Source organism: Megachile rotundata, chromosome 4, assembly GCF_050947335.1.
Source record: "Megachile rotundata isolate GNS110a chromosome 4, iyMegRotu1, whole genome shotgun sequence".
Lineage (NCBI taxonomy): Eukaryota > Metazoa > Arthropoda > Insecta > Hymenoptera > Megachilidae > Megachile > Megachile rotundata.
Genome location: NC_134986.1, coordinates 2,769,604 through 2,794,576, shown reverse-complemented (window position 1 = coordinate 2,794,576; position 24,973 = coordinate 2,769,604). Strand labels below are relative to the sequence as shown.

Below are 24,973 nucleotides of genomic sequence, written 5' to 3'. Positions count from 1 at the left end.
AGTTAACAACAATTTTTCGCTAATATCTCAACAACTAAAGCTTTCCGCGAAATTTGCATAAGAACAAAATTGTTCAGAATCATGCCCCTGACAACATATTAAAAGCGCACTAAAATCGAGAAAAGTTTATTTCTAAAGGTGCCGGTTTTTTTGCAATAACAATACTTTGCAATTAAAAAATTAAAAATTTTTTGATAATGGTACCAATGGGGAGTCAGAACTTACCAGATGCAAAAGGTTTCATTCCGATCGGTCCATCCAGCTAGGCGTAATCGGCGAACATACATAGAGAAAAAAAAAAATACTCATCGAATTGAATAACAATTCAACCTCCTCCTTTTTCGAAGTCGGTTAAAAACCAGAAAAGAGAGAAAGTATTATATTTTAAGTATATAATACTTTTTAAAATATATCAACATTGTGTTTCATTATGTTTATTTCATACTTCATGAGAAAACAATAATATTTATAAATTACCATCATCATAGTTAAATTTCTTTAACTTCCTTTAATTCAAAATTTTGAATAATTTTATCTTGACTTATTTGTACACATAAAGGATTTCCTTCAAATGTTATTTCTTCTAAATTTTTCAGTAACAGTAAATGCTGTATTTCAGCGTCATTCTAAGAGGTACATAAGATAATGTATTAAGAATTCATTTAAATAATATGTATTATTGTTTACTTACTGTTAAACAGTTATGAGCAACATAAAGTTTCTCTAACTTTTTCAATTGTTTTGTAAATTCTAATGATTTTATTTTATTATTTTCAAGTGACAGAAGCTTTAAATTATTATTCTCAATAAAGTCTTTAACATGTAGTATTTCAATTTCATTGTGATCCAAAATCAAAGACTCCAATGAAGAGCAATTATTTATTTCTGAATATTTATATAAATGTATTAATAATTGAAACATAAATAATATATTACTTAGTTTATGAAACATTACCATTGATATTTTGCAGATAATTATTGTTTAAAAATAAATGTTTAATTACTGGTAATTTTTGTTTGGTAATATTCATCAATGTTTTGATGCAATTATGATCTAAAAACAAAGTATATAACTTTGGAAATGTATAATTGTCTTTTTTGCAGTCAGTGCCATTAAATGTTTCAAGACAATTGTAGCTTACACATAAAGTATGCAAATACTGAAAAGAATGAAGACCCCATAAACAAGTTATCTGATTTTTACTCAAATCTAAACTTTCTAAACATGGCAAAAACTCAGCAGATAAGTCCACCTATTAAAACGTTATAAAAATTATACAATAGGTAATTTGTACAATTTTATAATGAATAGTATACCTTTGATAAAGAACAATCAATTAAACTCAGTTGTGTAATATTGGATAAGCGATCAGTTTTATATATTCCATTTAGCACATATTTATCTAATTTATTGCCAAATATATATCTTGCTTCAGAAATATCTGAGTCTTGTACATATTCTCCAGAAATATACTAATAAAAAAAGTAACTCACAGAACTTATATAAAATGAAATAGAACTTAACATTTTTTACTTACTTCAATATTACTTAAGTGAAAGATAATAAACATTTTATGTAACATATCTGCATTTATTGGATTGTTGCAAAAATCAATGACATTTAATATTTTCCAAGACTTAATATTGTCTATTTGTGTTAAATTTTCTATTCTGTTATTTCCACAATAAAACTCTTGTAATGTAGAAAATGATCCCATTGGTTCCAAAGTCATTATTAAATTATTAGTTAAATCTAGATATTTTAACACTGGAAAATTTTCTTGAGTAAAGCCATTCAAGGTAGAAATAAAATTATTTCCGAGATTTAACTTAATTAAATGTCTCAAAGATTTCATTACAGGAAATGTTAGTAGTAAACAACAAGTAGCACAAAGCTCTTGGACATTTAATGCTTTTTGTAAAATATTATATACTGTAGTATAATCTTTTGATACATGAACATGTTTGGCTTGATTAACAGTTTTCTTTTGTATTGCTTTTGCTTGCTCTCTTACATTTTTCTTTAAATAAGTTACTTTATTATGTCGTTTACTACTCAGTTTACACATACCAAAAGAACATGGAAAATAATATTTCGATAAATCAAGATCTTCACATTTAAAATTATTAATAAATTGTAACTTTGGCATATATGTGCATATTAAATATTCAGCTACTTCTGGATCCATGATATCTTTAAAAGGATTGTTACATATCTTTAGTTGACGAATGTTGGGTATAAGCGCTGTAAAAACTTGGATGCTTTGAAAGCAATCTTTTAAACAATTCCATGAGATGTCTAACTCTTGTAAAATGGGTAAATTTTGTTTAATATGTAATGTTTGTATATTGTTAAAACTAATGTCCAATATTTTTACATTCGTCATAAAGTTTGAATTTGGAAATTCACTTAGTCGATTAAATGAAATATCAAATTCTCTTAAATTAGGTAAATTCAAATTCATATCAATTGAATTGATCTTTTGCCCAGAAATACATATTTTTACAAGATTTTGCAATTTCACTGTTTCATTGGTGTTAATATATTGTACAATGTTAGAATTACACAAACATTCACATAGCATGTCATTTATTGTACATGGTACAGTAGAATTTTCATATTTGTCTTCCTATAAATAAATTATAAAATTGTTACTATATATAAATTCATTTATAAAATTTTATTGATAGTTAAGTTGTGATAATAAATTTTATTACATTTCTTAATTCATGTAATACGTATTCATATTCTATTACAAACATAGGATTTCTGATGTTTGCATTTGTTAATTTAAATATCTGACAAATTTCACTTGCATCATTCCGATAATTTGCATACTTTGTATGCAAACGGTCATTTGCATTATCTGTTCTGTATAGAGATACTATATTTTTTCATTTGAAAATTATTAAAACTGATATTATTATTACTTTTTAGGACTGAGAATTGGTGTCTGTATAAGTATGCAAATGCGTCGTTTTTCACAAATATTGCATACATTTAATACATTTCCATTTTTTTTAGATGAAAATATTTTATTTAACCAATCAGAATCTGCTACTGCCAAACAATTGGTTACCATTAATTCGTCCTATTAATTAAAAGATATTGTATGGTACATGTTACAGAATTATATTTTTTGAAAAAAGGATATGAGGATACTTTAATAAATAAGTCAGTTATAAAAAAATTAAAAGGCCATTTTTGGATATTTGTTACTCCAGGAGATACTAAAATTTTTAGAATGGTATTGCACTCATTTGACTGTAAACTCTTATTCTTCCAAAAGTATAATTGATCAATTTCTTTATTACACACTTTTATTACTTTATGCAATTTTAAACCTGTTATACCTATACCACTATAAATAAAGAAAAGTCAATAAAATTTGGTTACTTAAATAATACTTCATTAATATAATGTTCTATACTCTTTTATAATTGAACATAATGATTCTTCCAAAAATTGTTTGCATAATTGGGTAACTGTGTTTTCAGAAAATGCATTGTACTCAATAAAATTTAAATTTCCACAGTATTTCATATTAGTTATCAATTGTTGTTGTAAAATCTAATAAATAAATGAACAAAAAAGATTATGTGTAATATATAATTATTCAAAAATAACAGTGGAAAACATACTCTAAGTTGCATGTTTGTCATTTCTTTCATTTGTATAAGTTTATTTTTATGCAATTCGACTTTCAGCATTACATGCTCTAATTCATTATACATTTCCTGATTCTCCTATGCAATAAATAAAGAGTGATTAACAAAAGTTATATCAATCCTTTGTTGCGAATTTGTAACATTTTGAGAAAGTACAATAAAAAATTATATTTACGAAAAATGCAAAATATTTAAAATAATTACAACAATTACATTTAACATAATAGAATATAATGATGCATTAAATAAAAGCTAATTATGTAAAAAGGTTGTATACCCTATCTATTTTGTTTATGTAAAGTTGATGTTTTAAATAAAGCATTTCCTTTTCATATTTCTCATATTCGTGTTTTAGTAAACTTAAGTGTTTATTTAACTGCTTATGAAATAATACATTATAATAAGTTAATTGTTTCCTAAAAAAAGATTACTGATTATTTCTCATAAAACTATACTATATGTAAAAAGACAGATATAAGTACTTGAACAAATGATTAATATAGTGTTTTTCTCTCTCACATATATTGTAATGATCTAATCTTTTAATGCGTGGAATATAATGAATAACATGTACACGATAATTGCAAAGTGTTACTAGGGGACAATCTCCATATAATGGATCAGCAAATACTAATGAATTCAATTTTGGAAATTGTGACAAATTTTGTATGTCCTTGTAATTAAAAAAGCAATATTATTTCGTAAAACTGTACAAATATAATTTATACAATTATTACATACCCTTATACTATATAAATGATTTCCTGCCAAATTCAAATAATTTAATTCAAATTTTTTCCAAGAAATTTGATCTATTCTTTCCAATTTATTGTCAGCCAAATTAAGCTCTTGTAGTGAAATTAGCTTATCAATATTCTGTTCAAATTAAGTACACATAATAAAATAACTGTTAATTGTTTAACGTATACACATATTAAGAAACCAATAAAACTAAATCATACCTTAAGATCACGTATATTGTTCCCCGATAAAAACAAAGTAGTTAAATATGAGCAAGCTTTCAGATTTGGTATACAAGGTAGTTCATTAGAATATAAGTAAAGTTTTCTTAATAAACAGTTCTCTTTGAAAACTGGTATATCCTAAATAAACATAACTTTATAATAACTCATTCGTTAAATCCAAGTTATATTGTTACCTTAATGCCACATTCAACAATCCACAGTTCTTGTAATTGCATTAATTCTGCAACTGCACTCAGAAAAGCAATATTTCGTTGACCAATTATTACTAATGTTTGAATATTTTGCTTTGTGAATAACAACTTTTCAAAAGATGTAATTGTAGAATAAAATAAATACAATTCACGTTTGTTGTTATTTTTCTTTCCTGTGAACAAATTTATTTATTACAAATAATTGTAACTAATTTATTTTGGATTTATTACCATTGGTATTTATAAAATTATTCATTATTATTATTCGCAATAAATTTTTACTTTTAATTGCAAATGTTTCGAGTTTCTTTTTTTTTAATCTGATAACATATAATGTTTACTGTCAAATAATAATATACACACACATGTATATATAAAATTGTACTTTAATTAAAATTAAAATTATTTAAATAATACTTGTGTAAACGTTAAATAACAATTCTTGTATGCTGTTCTAAAATGAAACTGGAATGTGTTAATTTGGAAAATTTTATTATTTTACGTTACACGTTATTATTTCATTTTTTTATTTAATATTCGTATTTATGTAGTTGCTACACAATTCTCGTGTCAGTATAGACAAAAAAGATTATGAAATCATACAAATATATACACATAACATTTTAAATACCATATGACATGTAAATATTACAAAAGGTACTGTTTTATATTAATTACAATTAAACCATTTATTGAAACAGCATTTAATCTAGGAACTAAAGGTTAAATACTTATATTACATAAAACATAATCAGTCCTAATTCTTACATTATAAATGATACAGTCATATATGTGATGTGATTATAGTTATTGTGTAAAACTTAGGCATTTAAATGTGATTTGTTTTAACACTAGTGAGGTTGGCAAAACAAAAATTGAATATGCCTGTTTAAAATGCCTAAGCAATACATTTCATTAAGCATTATCTAAAGATGCCAGTATTTTATGCTTGATAGATTATTATCAATAAGATTTATGTACATTATTATTATTATAATTTAATATAATACCTCAAAGCCATTGGGTCATAAACGTGTCATTTTTTTTAAACTTTATAAATAATATGATTATATATTAAACTACTTAAAATTTGTAACAATAGGAACTTGTTATTAGATTGTAATGAATATTTAGAGTGCTATAAATTTCATTGAATTCATAATAATGATGGTGTACATATTATGTAACATTGTCTATAATAATAAAATTGTTCATAAATACAGAGAAAAATCATACAATAAAAGAATTTTATTTATGAATCATTAGCTCCAAGGTATATATTATTAACAAAGAGGATGATACGTTACAGAAATTTCTATGATGTTTTAGTATGTTCTGTATTACTACAGTTAAGCATCTAATGTAATGAGATATATTTAAAATACTATATTCGTTTAAAATTTTTAATATTTTCAAGTACTAGTGTTGAATGTCGCATGTGATTTGTATGAATGTACAAAAAAATTCGAGATTCTGTAACTAAGCATCCATTAACAATTCTTTTATTATGAATTTAAAAAAGTTTTTTAATTATATTTACTTACCTTGCTGTATAAAGTTGGTCAAAGAGACTTGTGCAAAAATTTATTTCATTTTATCATCTACGTAATGTAGACTAAATATTATTTACTATTGAGCGTTTAGTTTAATATGTTTTTCAAACCTTTATGTTAAAACTGCATACGTGTGATATTCTCTTTGTTGGATTAACAAATATTTAAACAAAAAATGTTTGGTTTTCATATTTAGCCTGATTTAAAGATCAACTAGTATTTTTAGGCCCATAAACACCATAAGTTATATCCTCTGATTTTAATTACTTACAGTATTATATTTAATTTATTTAATTACAATCGTAAAAAAAAAACAAAAATCTTTAAAAAAAAAAAAAGAAGGAAAGACACAATGTTCATTAAACTATATAAATATTTAAAATACTACATTGAACTGAGGAAAACGACTATTACAGTCCTTCAAATAATACAATTCTGCAAATGCTATAAATAAGTAATGAATATTAAAATAAGTAATACAGTCATTCTAAAGATAGTAATAATAATTTAATATTATTGTTAAAATTTATGTAAGATCATATCCTATAACTTTTGTTTGTTAAATTAACAACTTTTAAAATTAAAAGTATCATTTTAAAAATGTAAGATTTTTAAATACTGTCCAAACTCTAATGTCGTACTGATTATATTTCACACTAACACCCAGATATATTCCCATCATAAATAACCAGTGGAGCTATAATAACTTATTTGCATTTCATTTAGTAGCAGTTTCTAAGCCATTAGAATACATGAAGATGTCATACAACAAACTTATCGATTAACCCATCTTTTCACTGGTTCTGTCCAGTTAGATTCATTTTCATCCTCCTTTTCTCCATCTGCTTCTTCTCTTTCTCCCCTTTCCTGTTCTTGTTCGCTGGATGGTGTAGCAGATGGTGTTTGTGACATGTTAACATTGCGTGCACGTAATTCAGCCAAGAAATCATTTTCTTGTTGATAACGACGCTGAAGTTCTTCTCTCCATGAATTACCACCACCACTACTATCATCTCCATCCTCACCAGCCTCGAAATCTAAGGATAACAAAGCAAGTTATGAAATATACAACAAAATATTTAAGAAACTGACAAATTTATTTGTTACTGATAAACTCGTTACATTTTAATAATTCTTCTGTACTATTTTGTAAAAAAAAATATACTGACTGCTACAAAATTCATTATATATATATGTATATCTATTTAATTAAAGTATTTAAGTCAATTGTCTACGTCTGTTATTTACAATGTGTTAAACTAACATAAATATGCTTACAAGTTTGTAGATGTGAACATACATTACGAATACATTTGAATAAAAGTTGCATGGTTCATTAACTACTACTAAAGAAAACTAAGGAATATAATTTTAATTACTAGAAAATTATACCTGAGAATATGTTCATTATTTAGTGTTTGTTATTTACTTTCTGAAATAACAAAATATCTGTTGTAATAACTATCTATTGTTAGTGATTATACTTATGTAAAAGAAGCAAGTGATGTAACATTTTGCAAATGCTTGTGAAGGTATGAAAGAATTGTAATAACGTGTTTAAATTGTAACAAACTCTTACCTAACGGTTTTCTGATGTTAATTCGTCCAGAGTTGTGAGAATGATCCTCCTGGTCTGAGTCTGCAAGGCACCAGGAAACATTCACAAGGGGTGCATCACACACATTCCACAACACGTCTAAAGTGTCATTTGTATATGGGAATATCCATTTGTTCTTTGGAATTTGAATATAAATGAAGTATTTTACATAAATTTACATTTTAAAATTTAAATTAAATGTTCCTTGATACAGTATAATTTTTATAATATCCTTATTTTTTAGTACCACTTATAATATTTTAGATCAAACAATAAATGGTACTTCTTTAAACATTAATAAAAATTGAATCAATTTTCTTCTATATTTTAATTCTTTTGTTTGAGTAAAACGTTTATGATTTATATACATATATCACGAATGTGGCATTAAAAATGGTGTTGATGTTATAGAGAATTTGAAAAATTCAATTATGATTGAAATCATCTTTAAAGCATTTATAATTGTCAAGTGAATTATAAATTTCTTTTAAACAAAGCACTTGCTGTTTCACGTGTAGTGTAGTCTGTGCTATTTCTAGGCTAAATTTTGCTAAATCTATACTAAATGAAAAACAAAAGTAGAATTACACAAGCAAACTGTATGAAAGGGGGAGAAGATTATGTATTTACATCTGTAAATGTTAACCAATAATGCAGATATATAGATACGTTGAAAACAATAATAGGATATAAAACTATTTTGATAATTACATACATCTTCAAAAATTATTGTTAATGTAACCAAAGATAAATTAACAAACTTTCTTGTTATATTTTATAAAGGATCATACATATCTTATTCTTATAAAATTAATATGACTATTTAATTTTGTAAACAATCTTTTTAAAAAAAGTTCAAAAAAATAAATATTACCTTTATGCATATGCATAATATAATTATGTATGCACATCAAAATTCATCTTGTACCCATGATTTAATTTCAGAAAAATTTGTAAAATTTTGTTCACTAAATATAAGGGAGGGAATGCATTGTTACATGCCATAAAGATCTAATGACGTGATAGAATAAAAATACTGCAAAACATGCCTGCTTACACTAATATGTATGAATAATATGTTATTAAAAAAGTAAATATAAAAAACATTTGTTTCAGATGTATTCCTATATACATTATATGCATACTTTTTTCTTTAATAAACTGATTACTCAAAGTGTTAGAAAGAAAATAGAAGTAGGCTTGTATGTATACATTGATAGTAATTTTTCAACTTCTGTTAGCAAATATGTAGCGATTAATGCATTTATAAAATAATAATTAGATTTTTACATTGATGAAATACTAATTTCTTAAAGTTAAAGTAAAAACTTCTATGTTTTGTACCTATTCCAAATATACAATTATTATTGAAGGCCTGTATTAAAGAAAATAGCTAAATACAAATTGTTGTGCCATTTTAAACTACAAAAATATTTTGCATTCATTTCTGATGCAAATTAAATTAAGATCTGTAATTCAACATACCCGAATTTAATTCCCTCACGAGTGTCGACATGGCATTAGTAACACTGTCAGCAGCTACCAACAAGTCATTTCTTAGTGATCGACCCAAGCTATTATTCGCACTGCTGGAACCACTTCCTGGCAAGCTGTTTGTCCTGAACGCAGACCTGATATCGAAAATCTCTATTTTCTTTGCATAAAGCGATTTCCAAATAAAAACTGAATTAAAATTGTAACATGCCACGCATAGTTGTTGACATTATTGTGCAAGCATTTAATATTTCAAAATTCATTGTGCAGTAATATAAAACCACTTTATAGGATAAGTAAATATTTGCAAACTCAAATAATAATACACTACTGCAAACATGCAACATTAAAAAGAAGCAGTTGTGAAAATTATGCAATTTTTTCATATAACATTATCCTTGTTTATATATGTATGTATTTGTTCTTTACAATAATAATCAAAATTTCTTATGAGTAATATGAGCTTTTCTAAATTAGACAAATTCATAATATAAAATTGCAATTTATTTTGTAAGTATTTATTAACAATATGAATATTGTTACTATAAGATTAAAACATGTTTCATACGGTTGAAAAACTTTATAAAAATGTCCTGATGGTAATAAGTAAATGAGTAAGGAATATTAAAAATAAGAAATAAATTATACTACTTTAATTTATTTAGGAAGAAAACAGTGTGCAGGTCATTGTACAATTTTGTATGAAAAAAATATAATAATATTGTTGTAATGTATATACAATATAATATATCGACATGCTATCTTAAATGCACAGATATTAAGCTCTCATTCTATACAATAAACATGTCTACAATAATCCATAAAAATAATCAAATGCAACTTAGGAAAATTAATATATGTTCGATAATATAAAAGTATAATAATTCAATACAGTCTAAAAGCGTCATACAATAGCAAAAGCAACATGAGCTTAAATATATCAATGTTTCGTTTAATAAAAACAAAACAAAACTTGTAACATTTATTGTAGGAATGTTCCAAACTGGAAATTTTTTATTACTCAACTAATACAAATGTATTCTTGTTACTAGTTGAACAAAAATATATTTTCATTAACATTCGCATGCAACAACCAAAAATATAATTACTGTGCTATTTTTTTATGGTGCAAAGCTACAAAACTCATATCTAGCACTACGTGTTGAGAAGAAATCAACTTTAAACTCATATATACATATGCAATACAATAAATGTAATCAACAGCAGCAATTCTTCTTAATTTATAAATATGACTATAAAATAGGACTGTATTTGATTTCTTCTTATAACTTAAATGTGTATTAATAACTTAAATGTTTCAATAATTATATTAAATTTATGTATTAATGACTATTTCAAATATGGCGCACAGTACACACTAACTGTACATACCGCGTCAAATTTTTTATGTTATTTAAATGTCAATAATGTTAACTTTTATGAGATTATCATTCAGTTCATTAAATACATTACAAATCTTTGTACACATCATTCTTACATAAAGTACCCATAAATGTACTGCTAAGAATTAAAAAGGAAAAGTATTTATATGAACAAGGAAGAAATATTTTCTTATCTTCATAAATATTCCATGTTTAGAAGTTGTCTTAATTTGTGTTCCTAATTTTATCAGTAATTAATTTGTTTCTCTAATAATTCAATAATATATTTTATACAAAGATTGTAATTGACGCTGTTGCTTTGCTTTATAGTATTTGTCTCTGACTATTATTTTTTATACATTTTCAACATAGATTGTTCATATGCCTGCCTACCTTACATCACCTCCAACACACGATAAATTATCTGGAATAGGATTTTGTATTGTTCCCAGCATGGTATTATTGGTTACACTCGCCACCGAGGTCGTTGGTACAGAACTCTGATAACTTTGAGACATTTGTTGTTGGCTTTGTGATTGTTGTTGCTGTTGTTGAGGTGTCGTAGAAAGTGGACCACCTGGAGTTGGAGGTGCTGATCTACTACTGGGTACAGCACCAGGTGGTAAAGGTGGTGATTTTGTACTTCGTGGTGAACTATTTGGTGTTGATCTTGGGGATGCCTGATGATTCTATATAATTTTAAAGTTTGAAATGTTACAATAAAAGAAAAAGTAATTATTATAAAAAGAACATTTAACTTATATTGCAGATAATATTACCTTTAACATTTTCATTAAACCTTCTAGCTGCACCATTAATTGTCTTCTGGAGTCTTGTAATGTTGCTAAGTGTGTTTCTAATTCATCTTTTCGCTGCCTTAAGGCTCTCAACTCAGACATTAGTGCAGGATTTTCTAAACCAGCTGCTTCTATTTCTTGCTGTCTCCTATAGTTGGATTTAATGTTAATTTAACAAACTTTCAGTTACTTGAAATGAAGAACTGTGGAATACCCTTTTGAACTGGGTATTATATTCCACTAACTACAAGCTGAAGCGCGAATTATTGATATGGTGTTTGTATGTGAATCTAATGAGTCTATCAATTGTAGAAATTAAATAAAACTTCTAACGTAACTTAGTAATAATTTCATTATTATAGTACATCACAAACCTAGTTGTTTGAAATGTAAATGCAATAAGTAATTAAACTTTATGAGTATATCATCTTATGGATGATGAATGAAATGGATTTATAAAATTTGATATCTATTTCGGATAATTTTATATGTTAAAAACATACAAAATTAAACAAAGAATAAACTTTAACACATAAAAGCACTTGTAATAATATAAAATTTTTAAATAATGAAAAGACTATTGGTTACAGGCAGGAAACTATTAATGTTAGTAATAGTTTTAGATTTAATTTTCCTAAATTCTAAGTTATATATAATATTAAATATATCAAATGTAAATGTAGTTATATAAAAGGGACAGAAGTTGTATTAATGTTAGTATTGTTGTGATGTCTTCAGCTCTATTGTGTCACAGTAAAAGCATTAATTCAGTAAATGTATACATTTACTAATTAACACATGAACTCATCAATTTGATAATTAAATGTACCTGCAAGCAACGAAATTTAAACTTTTGCTCACAGAATTACTTCAGGTTTAGAAATGTACAGTCACATTTAATTTTAGTCTTTACCATTAAAAAGATGTATATTTCATTTTATGTAGCTAAATGTGTGTAGTAAGATCGTATAAATAATATTTCTATATATAAAACGTGCTGCAATTATTTTATTTCTTAAATTGAACTTTTCGCTTTTTACTTTTCATAACTAATTTAGCTTTAGTACAAAATAAAAATTGTCTTAAATTTTTTTCTTTTAGTTATTTAATAATAAAATATGAATTAGACATAAGTTAATTTACAATTGGCAGTTAATATTTTAAGCGAGGTTTTGTGTTTAATTTTTATTATGGTTTTACTAATGCGGTATATACTATTATTAACATGCAATAAATATCTGCATTTTGTAGCAAATAAATACATTTATTAGGAATAATAAATATTTTTATATTTAGCACATATTTTCACTAAAATTTTGTGTAAAGGTGTACAATAACTAATAAATATATATGTATTCTAAACCTTATTACTGCTTTTACTGTAACATATGCTCTATATGCAACCAAGGTGACAAAGCGAAACAGAATGTTCTCTTAACATGCATGATCCTAGGATGGTTCGACAGGATGATCTCGAGGTTTAGGCTTGATATAAAGGAAATAAACGACACAGGTATACCTTAACCTTGCAATCTCGCGCATTATCTCCTTGTTCTTTGCTTCTAACTGCGATATAAGTTCACGTTGCGCTCTTGAAGCATCTAATGATGCCAAATTTGCATCAGACGGAGCCCTACCCTAGAACGAAAAAATTATATTGTAGATGAAACCAAGAATAATCTGGCATACTTAAAACAATGCTTTGTATACTTACTGCTTGATCAGCTTGCGACATTCTAGATGCGGCGCGGGGCTGTGTAGTTATGAAATTGAAATTAGTACCATAAAGTCACGATTCAGTACTACGCTTAATTGAATTTGCTGCTCTAATTTACAGACACCAAGGCATTTCGTTTGAAGTTTCATATGTTTGTTACCGAACTCGGACATTGTTTTCAGTATTTGAACAAAATGAAATTACAATTTCAAGTGTTCAACTAACAAAGGAACCCTTAAGTCCACTTTTGAAAAAGAAAGGGTATCGGCTCTATTCAAAATAAAATAGAACAATTCTTATTTATACCTACATAATGAAGATATAGAGTTCGACTTAAATTCTATTTCACTAAGATTCACTTTTTGAAACAAATATGTTTATTACATACAGAACGTATTTTTGTAGCAATTTTTCTTTGCGTTTGCCCATTAGAAAAAATATAAAATACGGCACGAACAAAAATTAAATTACAGTACTCTCGTTTCAAAACTACAATTTATAATGTAAAATGATCTATTTGAGACAGTTTGACAACATAGCATAAAAGCACTTATACCAATTTGAAGCGTAAGGTTTATCAAAATAATTAAATAAATATGTTCTTAATATTTTTAATATAACAGGTGATGCTTTGTTAAAACAAGTGTAATAACTCAACAATGCAATACTTTTTTTATATGATTCTGTAAACTGAATCAACTTAATATACAAAAAAGTGGATGCATATTTTTTGAGTATTGAGTATGTAAATATAAATGTGAAGTACTTTATCTCATTCTCTTTTGTAGTTTTTTTTTTTTGCTTTGTTTACTTAAAAATTTGCAATGGTAAAATGATGAAATAATCAAAATAGTAGAACAGTAATTAACAAAACAAATATTTTTAGTTGAAAATAGTGATTAAATGCTTGCTAAATGCTATGGGTTTGGTAAAATTTTTTTATAACAGGTGGTAAGTTTCTAAATGAACCAAAAAATTATGTCGGAAACAAGACTTGAACCACCAGCCCTTCAATTACAAATCTGGAGCTCTGCGCGGAGAGTTACAAGGACTGTTATCAAACTTTTTCTATCAAACCTATATAATACAGTTCAGAATTTTTTAAAAATCGGTTTTCTCGATTTCTTCTAAAAAGCGTACCTTATTACTTTGGAAAAGTCCGAGTGAAAGTTTCACGTATAATAAGTATTAAAATTGTGTAATACTGGTTGACATGAGAATTCCTTTGTAAGTTTAACGCTTGAACTTTACAAAACTGTATCTATAGTAACATACGTATCTAATATAAGATCATAAGAGACATTAAGTAAATTTAGGTATAAAAATCAATATCTTACCATAGTCCTAGCTTCCTGAGCCAACCTTTGTGCGTATCGTGCTATTAATTTATGTTCATCATCCAGTCTTGAACTATCCATACTGTATAACGTGCATATAACAAATGTAAAAAAAAAAATAAATAAAGTGTGACTTTTTATGCGCATTTAACACAAATAAAGAGTGCATCGTTCGACCGTTTCGCGCTCACCTCCTCAAGGTAGAACGGCTATCCATCGATCCAGAATCGAAGGGAGCCATAAAACCTGGATCTGGAAATCCGTTGTGAGATGGTAAAGGTGAAGGTGGGCTGCAATACAGAAAATTTATTTGAACTGAAGAATTACATCGTTATTGTTGTACGGATATCGAATATCATGATCATGAAACTTACACTATGTGCGATAAATCTAACGTTTTCTCCGGCTGTTCCGGAAATCGTGGTAAACTGTTCTTCCCCTTTTCAGGTACACATCTAAAGCTCTTCCTCAAGGAATGACCAATTTGTTTGCTAGGTGATTTCTATATAAGAAATGTAAATGAATTGTGTGAAACGTAAATTAAACCTTTAAGGACCACTGTTACATTGATCTGACATTTCATTTGCAATTTACATCATTGACTTCTGTTTTCTAACACTACGGTTATAAAAGGGAGTTTTAAAGGTATAATTTCGTAAAACTTAGAGAAACTGAAATTGAACTTACGATAAATTATCATATAAAATTTTGTTATGGTAAATTTTATGTTATAAGAAAGGAAGCAAAATGTGTGTAAAAACTGCATTATTTCACGGTTTGGTCCTTAATGGGTCAATAATATCATTTCGTGGACGACTTTGAAACTTCGGCTCCAGAATACGTACGAAACTACTGTACTCCCTCGTCTCGTGATCGTTATTGTGTGTCCCAGAAACTTTACCACGCCAAAAACAGTCCTGACAAAGCTGATACGAGTGACATTTTTGACATCTATATCGGAAGCCAGTGAAGTTCTCTTTGTGACACGCATCACACATAACAGGATGGGCCACTGAAAGATCAAACATGGATGAACAACCCAATTATCCACCGAATCTTTAATGATACTTAGCCTAAAATGATGAGAGGACTTCGAACAAGATTTAAATATCTTGGCAGTTATTAATGTTTTACTAACTAAAAATTCGATAACGGTATTTTGATATTAGGTTAGAATTGAATTGGATACGTAACTTCGCTCAAACCCATCCATTTGAATTATTAAGGATCGTTTAATAACGCTATGATGATATAAGATATTAGTATGATTCATTGGAAATATTCCATTTCAGAAAGTACTCGTTTGATATAGTCATTCAAATAACTAGGATTTTTATCTGAGATGGATTAGGTTCGAAGATTTAGTAAATGATAATGCTTCACATGTTACCAACTGCATATATCATATGTGTAATTCATGAAAGCAATATATGTATCTTTTAAAAAAATAAACATTTTTCATTCAGTAAATGAATAAATTTTCTCCAGTAGGTACTTCATATACTATTTTAAAGCACCTGTTAAGTCCTTAAATGATTTTGAGCTATATATTAAGGTGGTTGTATCGCAACAGTCAAATTCAAAAGTCGGTACAAATAATTTTACAAGAAGACATACTGAAGTTTTCTGATATTGATTAAACTATACGTTAGACGTTATTTTGAATGTAATTGTCTTCGTTTTGTAAAATTTTGAAATTTCACTAGTGTGAAGATTATCTTGCATCTAGTTAAATTTGAAGGAATTAATAATGATATCAAATGATTTAATTTAATAATATTTGTTTTTGATACAACCACATTAAGAAAATATTTTAAATGTCATGGAATGTAGAAAATCACCTGTTTCAACAGCAGCCATTCTATGGTACAGTGGAAGCCAGATCAAACAGTGTGGTCCTGGATCAGACATAAGCGTATCCAAAAAATCGTTAACCGTGACTTTCGAGTTCTGAAACACGGCGTGACACCAACGATACTCATTTCCCAGTCGCACTTCGTCCGATGAAGTTCGCTAGTAATCGAGGAAATATCTGTGGGAGTTCATTTTAACGAACTTACTTGAGGAAATATTGAATTGGCGAGACCCTCGGAGTAGCCGAAAGATGGTGATTCGTAAACTGCGGCCGTTAACGCTAAAACTTCTTTTAAATATTCGGCGAATCTCCAATGTATCATGTGACCGTTACTATCGGATATTTGGGAATATATATCTGTTCAATAAATAATTTCAATGAATTACTTACAGTTAATAATATTTTGCCGAATAAAGTAATAAGCAGAAACTTACATCGAAATTTGTCCATCAGCTTCCCTGCACATAATGTAGCCAAAGCTACTTTTACCGAGAATACGGATATTTTATTGTTTTCCCTAGGGAAAATTGATTTTTATTTTATCATATGATTAATAAAAGATTAGAATGTTGGTCAATATACAGTTAGAAGCAAAACTGCACTAATAATAATGATTTTATATAAAATTATAATTTTTGTATATTACGATAAGATTTGGGAAAACTTGTTACTTTGTTGTTTATTAAATTAAATTTAAATATTATAAGTAATACTATTTCAGCATTTAATTATACTATTTAGTGGTTAAGTATTATAAGTTATACTTAAATAAGTAGTATACAATATAAGTATTATTTTATAATATCTATTTAAACATAGAATGGTGTAAAATCAAGTTAAAATATAAATTAAATGACTAATGAAGTAAAGTAGAAGAGTCTTGATATAAAGCTTCCACTTATATGGCCCACTGAGCGAGATCATGACCTTTTAAGTGTACAAACTTAAAAACAAATTAATAAATTAATGAATTCACAAATTTACAAAATTACTGAAAAGTTTTTAAAATGTAGAAATCTATGGATTGTGAAATTTTCAAATTATTAAATACACAAATTTGAAAATATATAAATTTGGAAAGTATGAAATATACAAACTTGAAATTGTTAAATTTAGAAATTTATCAACTTTCAAATTTAAAAATTGTGAAATTCTCAACTTTGGACTTTCAAAAACATTGATATTCTATAACTTATAAAACTTCCATACTTTAAAATTAAAAAATTAAAAAATTTGGGAATTTTGAATTTTAAAATCACTGATATTTAAACATTTTTAAATATTTAAATTCAGATAATTTTAAATAATAAAACATGTCAAATCGTTAATTTAAAAACTTACGAATTTTCAACTTTTTGACTGAGAAATTAAGAATTTAGAAATTTTCGAATTGGAAAATTAAGAATTTAGAAATTTCCAATTCGAGAAAAAATAACTGTGAAATTTTAGTAATCTATACTTTGTACAGTTTTTTTTCACTTCTTACTCTACCGAGGGCCATATAACGAGACTTTACTGTAAATTACAATAAAGTTGTTATACGTTTGTTAAAACGAAATAAATATAAAATAATTTACATAATACGTATTTCTCAATTTCTATTGCAATGTAAATAAATTATACTTTTCAAAAGAACATTTTTATTGTCCTAATGTTGCTTCTCGTAATAAGTATTGCAATATGTTCAAAGAATTTTACCAATATCTTGTTTCAAATTAATTTTAACGATATAAAGAAATGTTACCAATTATAAGTAAAATTATAATTTGTGATGCTAATTCTAATTTACTTGCTTTATAATTGTTACTTAACACATTGATCATCATATCATCCCATATTTGGATAACACAGAATCATTTGACCATGACACTCACTTTTACTTATCCAATGATAAATAATCTTACTAAATACTTATAAGTGTACATAGTAGAAGTAGTCGAATATCCTCACAATAATTGAGTGTCTTTGTAGAAAACAAAATTAATTAGGGTAGTATTCATCAGGGTTGTAAAGAATTTAATATGGCGGCCAAAGTACGAATCTTCTGCACTCAAAAATATTTTGCTGCTTGCAGGTACTAACTCTACAACTTTCTAGCTAAAACGTCCGCTCAATTCTTTTAAAGTTATTATTTCTCTATTATTAATTGCCATTATCATCTGTTTCACTATGGTTACGCATTATACGCATAACACTATTGATTTAGTTAAAAAATATTTATTTCAAATTGTTGTATTAAACCGAATGGTGCGTTACCTTTCGAGTGCCAAGGATTAGTCGAAGCATCAGAAAAGTGTTCACAATAGGTAGCCAAATTATTATACTCAAAGGATTTCTTTTTAAAAATACACGTCAGACGCAACTTGGATTAATTTAACAACATTATTGATACTCGATATATTCTCAAATAAAAGCTGGGTGTAGATATAAGTACATGTTAAGTACTGCATATTTCAAGACTCTGTCAGTGTTTGGACACAAACTGACTTCAATTTAAGCGATATTATACTTGGTGGTACTGGATTTGAATGTATACATATATGTAGAATTGTAAATAAAAAATGCGAACTAACCAAATATTGAATAATTATATTTTCTTGTATAATATAGTGTTCGATTTTTATTTTTAATCGTGTTATTGTTAAAAAGTATACTAGAACAAAATATAAAATATATTGTATTATAAAAATAGTTTAATATAATGTTACGATAATATTTGTACTGTTTCATTGGTTAATGTTATATAATATGAAACTATTCGTGTGAGTATAATAATTTGCTCACCCACCGTATTCTCTGGTCATTTGAATGCAATATACAACATTCAGTATTTATTCATACCCTGTAGTGTAGGCGGCAAGTAACCAGTTCATCAACAGGGCGGTTGTAGCATCGACTTTGGCTTGTTGCGAAACAGGCACTCGTTTATTAAGAGCGTGAAATAAGGAAGACAATAAAGTTTCGAGCCTCGAGACTCCCAATGTGCTCGATGGTTCCAGTGTGTTCAAACCGTTTTCTCGAAACGCCTCGATTACATTCCATATGTCGACGTTATGTACTACACACAAAAAATCACGTCATGAATAGAATGCGGAAGTTTATGCAACTATGTTATGTAGCAAATATGTAAAACATGTGTGAAATATATACAGAATGAAGATAATGAATATGCATTTCTGTAAGGATTACAACATTCATATTATTAATTTGTTCGATTGGTATATTTACATTCTAATATACTATAACTAGTAAGATATTTCTGTACCTGAGAGCTAGACTTACACATTTTTCAAAACAGAAGAGCAAAATCTCTTTTTTATATAAAAATGATCTGAATGAAAACTGAGAAAGATTGACTCGAGTTAGGATAGATATGAAGTGCAGATTTTTTCTTTTATATTTTTTGTTGAAAGGATGATATAATTGTACAAATTCCCAAACTTGCACAGCCCCAATTTCATACATTTCTAACAATAAGTCATTAAATTTCAAAATCCGTAAATTTCTAAATTTCTATATTCCCAAATTTCTAGTCTTTCAAATATCTAAATACCTATATTCCAGAATTTCTAAACTCTCAAATTTAAGAATTTTCAAATCTCCCGAATTTCTCAAATTTCTCGAATTAACATTCCCAAATTTCTAAACTTGTAAATTCTTAAATTTCCAAATCCCAAATTCTTAACTTCCTAAATATTCAAATTCCCAATTCTTCCATCCCAAATAGGGATAGAATATAAATTCCATCTCAAATCTTCAAATCCGAAATTTTTATGTTCCTAATTCCAAAAACACAAATTTTTATCTTTTTTTGTTTTAATTGAATGCTTAAGGTGACATGCACCTTCTTAGGTTATTATTAGTGACCATAGTTGCTTTGGAACTGTGTCGTAAATCTATTGGTATTACATTTGATAATAGAGACCGATATCTATAAAAAATGTTAGAATTTTCCTGCACAAATTTACATTTTGTAGTATACTTGTTACGTTTGGTATGTTATATTGCGCCCTTTTAACGCGGTATTTAGGGCACTGAATTAGGATGTAGTCAATGGAAATTTGTGCATTGCACACATCATAGATCGTTGGGTTTGATTGAGTAATAAGAAATGAATGTGTTAATTTGGTGTCTAATACTAAAAAACACAAATTTCCAATTTCCTACAAAATAAAATATACAACGTTTAGAGTAACTGTATCCAATTTCCACTATCCGGTGTGTATACTGTATGCAATATTTTACAATAAGACATTATATCCGTTACATCATCCGTTTTGATAAAAGCTTTTCTGGCGAATATACAGCAAAAAATAACGTGACAATTTGGATGTTTTTGTCAATGCCTGTTATTTCACAATATACTTAATATTTAATTCTTTCATTTCCAGAAATACTAAATTGCAAAATAATATTATGACAACTATGGTGGCATAGAGTGCTAAGTTCTTGAATAATTGATAATGCGAGTTCAAATCTTCTTATGGTCAATCTTTCTTTTTTACCTTTTTTTTTATACATTCTTTTGACTTATTATTCACTGTTTATAACATTGAAGACTTGAAGGTTTTTAATTAAATTAACTTAATTTTAAAATTTCCAACTGTTTCACTTTTCAGACTTGGAAATTAAACATTTTTTTGGTATATTAAAATATAAAAAAGCACGAACATATTTAATGTAGCCTTATATGTATGTTTCTCCTTATTTTAATGTTATTATTTATTTTTTTGCAGTCTTTGTCTTATCTATTAATTCTTTGTTGATGTTGTATATTATTTACAATGTATAAAGTGATATATGTCATATAAACAATGCTACGTTTTGTACATTGTATATGTATAACACAATACAATTACTGTAAAAACGAACTTGTTAATAAACTTAAGAAAACTAATAAAAACTGAATAAAAAAATAAATAATGACATTAAAAAGAAATGAAAAGTCATACAAACGTATATGAATACATCAATAAAAAAGAAATGAGTTCATTGAGCATCAGTGAAATCGAATTCAGGATAAAATAATTTAAAAACTGTGGATAAATAAAAGAAGTAAAAGACATTTTATTTAAATAAATATTCATTTTTTCTAAATAAACAAAAAGTTAAATTTTCTCAGATTTCTTTAATAAATTTCCTACGTGTTTTTTTATTAGATACCATTTTTTCGATCCATCGTTTTGACTTTTTATTAATTTTTTACCACAATTTCAAGAACCTAACATTTTTACATAGAAAACTAGTAGGCTATTAGCTTTAATTTTGTTCCTTTACAATCTGGTATTCTATATTAAATGTAATTTTGCTATTAAAAAATTAATGAAATATTAATGAAAAATATTTCTATAAGAACATGCAATTGCATAAACTTCCATGATTTACGACAGTAAAAAAATACAAGAAGAATAATAAATGAGCCGTTCATTTTGTCAGTGGCATAAGTCAATTTATCTTTTAATTGAGATATTTAACCAGTTAAGTGTGTTTGACGAATATATCCGTCATGTGACAGAATTTTGTGTCATGACGACTATATCCGTCATGCGTAAAATTTTGTTACAATTTGATATTTAAATTGTAATTTTGGCGAAAACTAAATTATATTCGTAAACTGTAATATGTTTAAAATGTTTAGAGCTCAACACGAAATGAAATAAACAAATAAAAAGTGTAAATGATTTGAGGTGGATTCATAAATTCTTGACAGCTAACTCGTCATCGCTTGATTATCGTGACACACATTGGTGCGAGCTTTGCAAAAAGATCGCCACAGTTAACTGGTTAAGTGTGTTTGCGTTTCAATGAAATTAAAAATATAGGATACCAATGTATCACACTTCTGAAGTGAACATAACAGAGTTAAATTTACAATGCCTTTTAAAATAATAGCAATTATTAAGTAAATAATATGCGTCTTATTATCAAGAATGGACTTAAGCTACTTTCAAAATTAACAATTAGATTTGTCATAAACTTTGAAACAGTTCAAATCCATTCCAATTTCAAGTCCGTTCAAATTGACAAAATAATATTCAATTTATTTTATATTTCATTACGATACTTGAAAAACACAATTTATGCAATTCCAGAAATCTTCTACCTCTATAAATACATCACAATTTACAGCTAATCTACATTTTGTGTATGCGGGTGGAATTTGAAGAAGTCATGGTGCTTTGGTGGTACATATCGTATTAATACTAATTTATTATTATATTAACTACTTAATAATTAACTGTAATTACCATCATCCCTGCCTTTGGACATTTAAAAATCCGTAGTTTCTGACATGATAAATAATAGATTTGACTTAGGTCACTTTCAAAATCAATTTTTCAACTATCAAAATAACTACGAAAATTTTGATATCCAAAATTATGGTATATTCTATTATATATATTAACCGCAAAATGTCTTTTATGATAATTAACATCAAGTGGAATATGTTACTACAGTTAACAACAAACAACTGACAAATGGACTTAGGCTACTTTCAAGATAAATGGCTGAATTATCTGAGGAATAAAGCTGAGAAAGATCCATAGGAATTGTAGGATACATATCGAATATTTTGAATTCACAGAACTCAAGGTAGACAACATTAAACGTACAAAATTGAATCTAATTTGATCTGAAATGTTTTTGTTATAAGATATTTAAGTTAAAATTCCTTCAGTTATAGCTAGAGTTCTTAATTAACAAATTACAGAAAACATTGCATCCTTCGTTCAATTAAACTCATTTCTTACGAAACAATGCCTCTTTAATTACAATGTTGAACAAGTTCTATACTTACGATGAACTTTCTTTTGAATAAATCTCAGCTTGCAAGCTGTGCGATAGGATGCAAATCGAATGCTGTCGAAATTTTGCTGTCGCATTTCTTGCAGGAGCTGCAATCGACTTGCCTCTCCTGTGCTACCATTTCCTGATCCTCCTGCGCCATCCTCCGCCATCTTATCTGTGAATACAGAATGATAATATTTAATACATTTTTTGGTACATATTTACGAGAATGTAGTGAAATTTCTGAATTTTGTATGTATCATAAATTGATACATTTTCAAATTTCTGGAAATTCATGTTTCTCAATTCTCGAATTTATAACTTGCTGTATTTTTTAATTTGAAAGTTTCAAAGTTTGTACATACCTGTACAACTTCTAAATTCTTAGATTTCTAAATTTTTGCGCTCTTAATATCGTTCATTTCTAAATTATTTAATTTTCTCATTACTAAATAATTCAATATTAAAATTTCTACATTTCTAGATATTCAAATTCTTAAATTTCAGAATTTATAAATTTCCAAATCATCAGATTTGTCAAATTGATAACTTGAAGATTTTACATTAAAAAATTTGATGTTAAATAATTTGTAAATTTATAGATTTAAAGTTCCCGTACAACCTTTCAAATTCGTAAATTGAAGTATTATTCAGCATTATTGTGTACATTAGATTGAATGAATATTAATTTCGCCCCTCTCTCTGCATCCTAAACTTAACAAAAGGTCTAATTTAACCTGTTCTCATTTTTGATTAAATTGAAATTAGATTTGGGTTAGGTTAAATTTTTTCTAGAAGGGGAGTGCAGGAGGATGTGTGGTATTCTAATCTAAATTTAATTTCAATTTGATCAGAAACGAGTTGGACTTAAATTCGATTTTTTTTGGAATGGGGTTTGGATTTGATTTAGTACACATATATAAAAAAATATAATTAAGTATACTTTATTAAATGCAAGCAATAAGAAACTATATACTTTTGCATGAACGTCTCTTGATTATAGCTTACGTTTTATTCCTCCATTTGATTGTATCACAAATGGCCTTGCATAAAATAGTGCAACATATCTTATACTAATATATGTATTGTATCACATGTTTCAGTATGACCGAAATGATAAAAAGTATTTCTTGTCTTTCTTAATTATAATTTTCTGTTTTATGTATTGTTATATTCTGTTTTATATATTGTTCTGTTGTCACATTTATAAGTCGAGAAACATACTTTTGCTGAACTCAGTTCTGAATTATCATTGTTTTAAATTTTTTGCATAATCAAATAGTATTCAGCAAATATAAACGAAATGTACCGATTTTGAATATTGGAATTACACGCTTTGGAGTGTAGTGCTCCAGGTGCTGTTCAGGTATATAACTCAATTATAAAAAAATACGAATAGCATTTGCTAGATTAAATATTCGGTCATACCGAAAATGATCCAGAGAAGATCGGCGAAGTGAAATTTGATAAAATACAATCATCTCAGAAAAGTAGATGGTCATTACGTGTTGAGGATGGTCGATACTAATACAGGCAACTATCGTATGATTGTAATCGATAATCGTGAGACGTTCACAGTCCCTGGTCATCGAATTAGGACCACTAC

At 27.0% G+C, this 24,973-nt stretch overlaps 2 protein-coding genes across 13 annotated transcripts in view; both read right to left on the bottom strand.

The window, feature by feature from the left end:
• Nucleotides 1–153: 153 nt before the first annotated feature.
• On the bottom strand, nt 154–5,197 carry LOC105663698 (uncharacterized). Its single transcript, XM_076531413.1, has 16 exons — nt 5,078–5,197; nt 4,829–5,019; nt 4,632–4,772; nt 4,411–4,545; nt 4,152–4,342; nt 3,947–4,085; nt 3,643–3,747; nt 3,432–3,571; nt 3,164–3,362; nt 2,932–3,092; nt 2,719–2,872; nt 1,539–2,630; nt 1,318–1,473; nt 956–1,253; nt 692–885; nt 154–626 (listed from the first exon to the last, which is right to left on the bottom strand). The coding sequence occupies exons 1-16, from the start codon at nt 5,100–5,102 to the stop codon at nt 489–491; spliced, it is 3,459 nt and encodes a 1,152-aa protein (XP_076387528.1). The 5' UTR covers nt 5,103–5,197; the 3' UTR covers nt 154–488.
• The window catches only part of LOC100883379 (dystrobrevin beta), a 54,109-nt gene continuing 33,545 nt past the window's right edge, over nt 4,410–24,973 (bottom strand). For 5 of the 12 annotated variants that reach the window (XM_076531403.1, XM_076531402.1, XM_076531404.1 and 2 more), the window contains 16 exons: nt 23,378–23,542; nt 19,420–19,636; nt 17,013–17,095; nt 16,784–16,935; nt 16,565–16,673; nt 15,569–15,735; nt 15,098–15,225; nt 14,915–15,013; nt 14,724–14,805; nt 13,384–13,422; nt 13,189–13,307; nt 11,652–11,817; nt 11,266–11,561; nt 9,482–9,627; nt 7,979–8,038; nt 4,410–7,436 (listed from right to left, as the gene is read on the bottom strand). In XM_076531403.1, coding sequence (XP_076387518.1) covers nt 7,174–7,436; nt 7,979–8,038; nt 9,482–9,627; nt 11,266–11,561; nt 11,652–11,817; nt 13,189–13,307; nt 13,384–13,422; nt 14,724–14,805; nt 14,915–15,013; nt 15,098–15,225; nt 15,569–15,735; nt 16,565–16,673; nt 16,784–16,935; nt 17,013–17,095; nt 19,420–19,636; nt 23,378–23,537 — 2,286 coding nt within the window. In that variant the 5' untranslated portion in view covers nt 23,538–23,542 and the 3' untranslated portion in view covers nt 4,410–7,173. Of the gene's footprint in view, nt 7,437–7,791; nt 7,832–7,978; nt 8,039–8,088; nt 8,133–9,481; nt 9,628–11,265; nt 11,562–11,651; nt 11,818–13,188; nt 13,308–13,383; nt 13,423–14,723; nt 14,806–14,914; nt 15,014–15,097; nt 15,226–15,568; nt 15,736–16,564; nt 16,674–16,783; nt 16,936–17,012; nt 17,096–19,419; nt 19,637–23,377; nt 23,543–24,973 lie in introns of those variants that run through there. The other 7 variants (XM_076531407.1, XM_076531401.1, XM_076531406.1 and 4 more) reach the window with 7 other exon arrangements.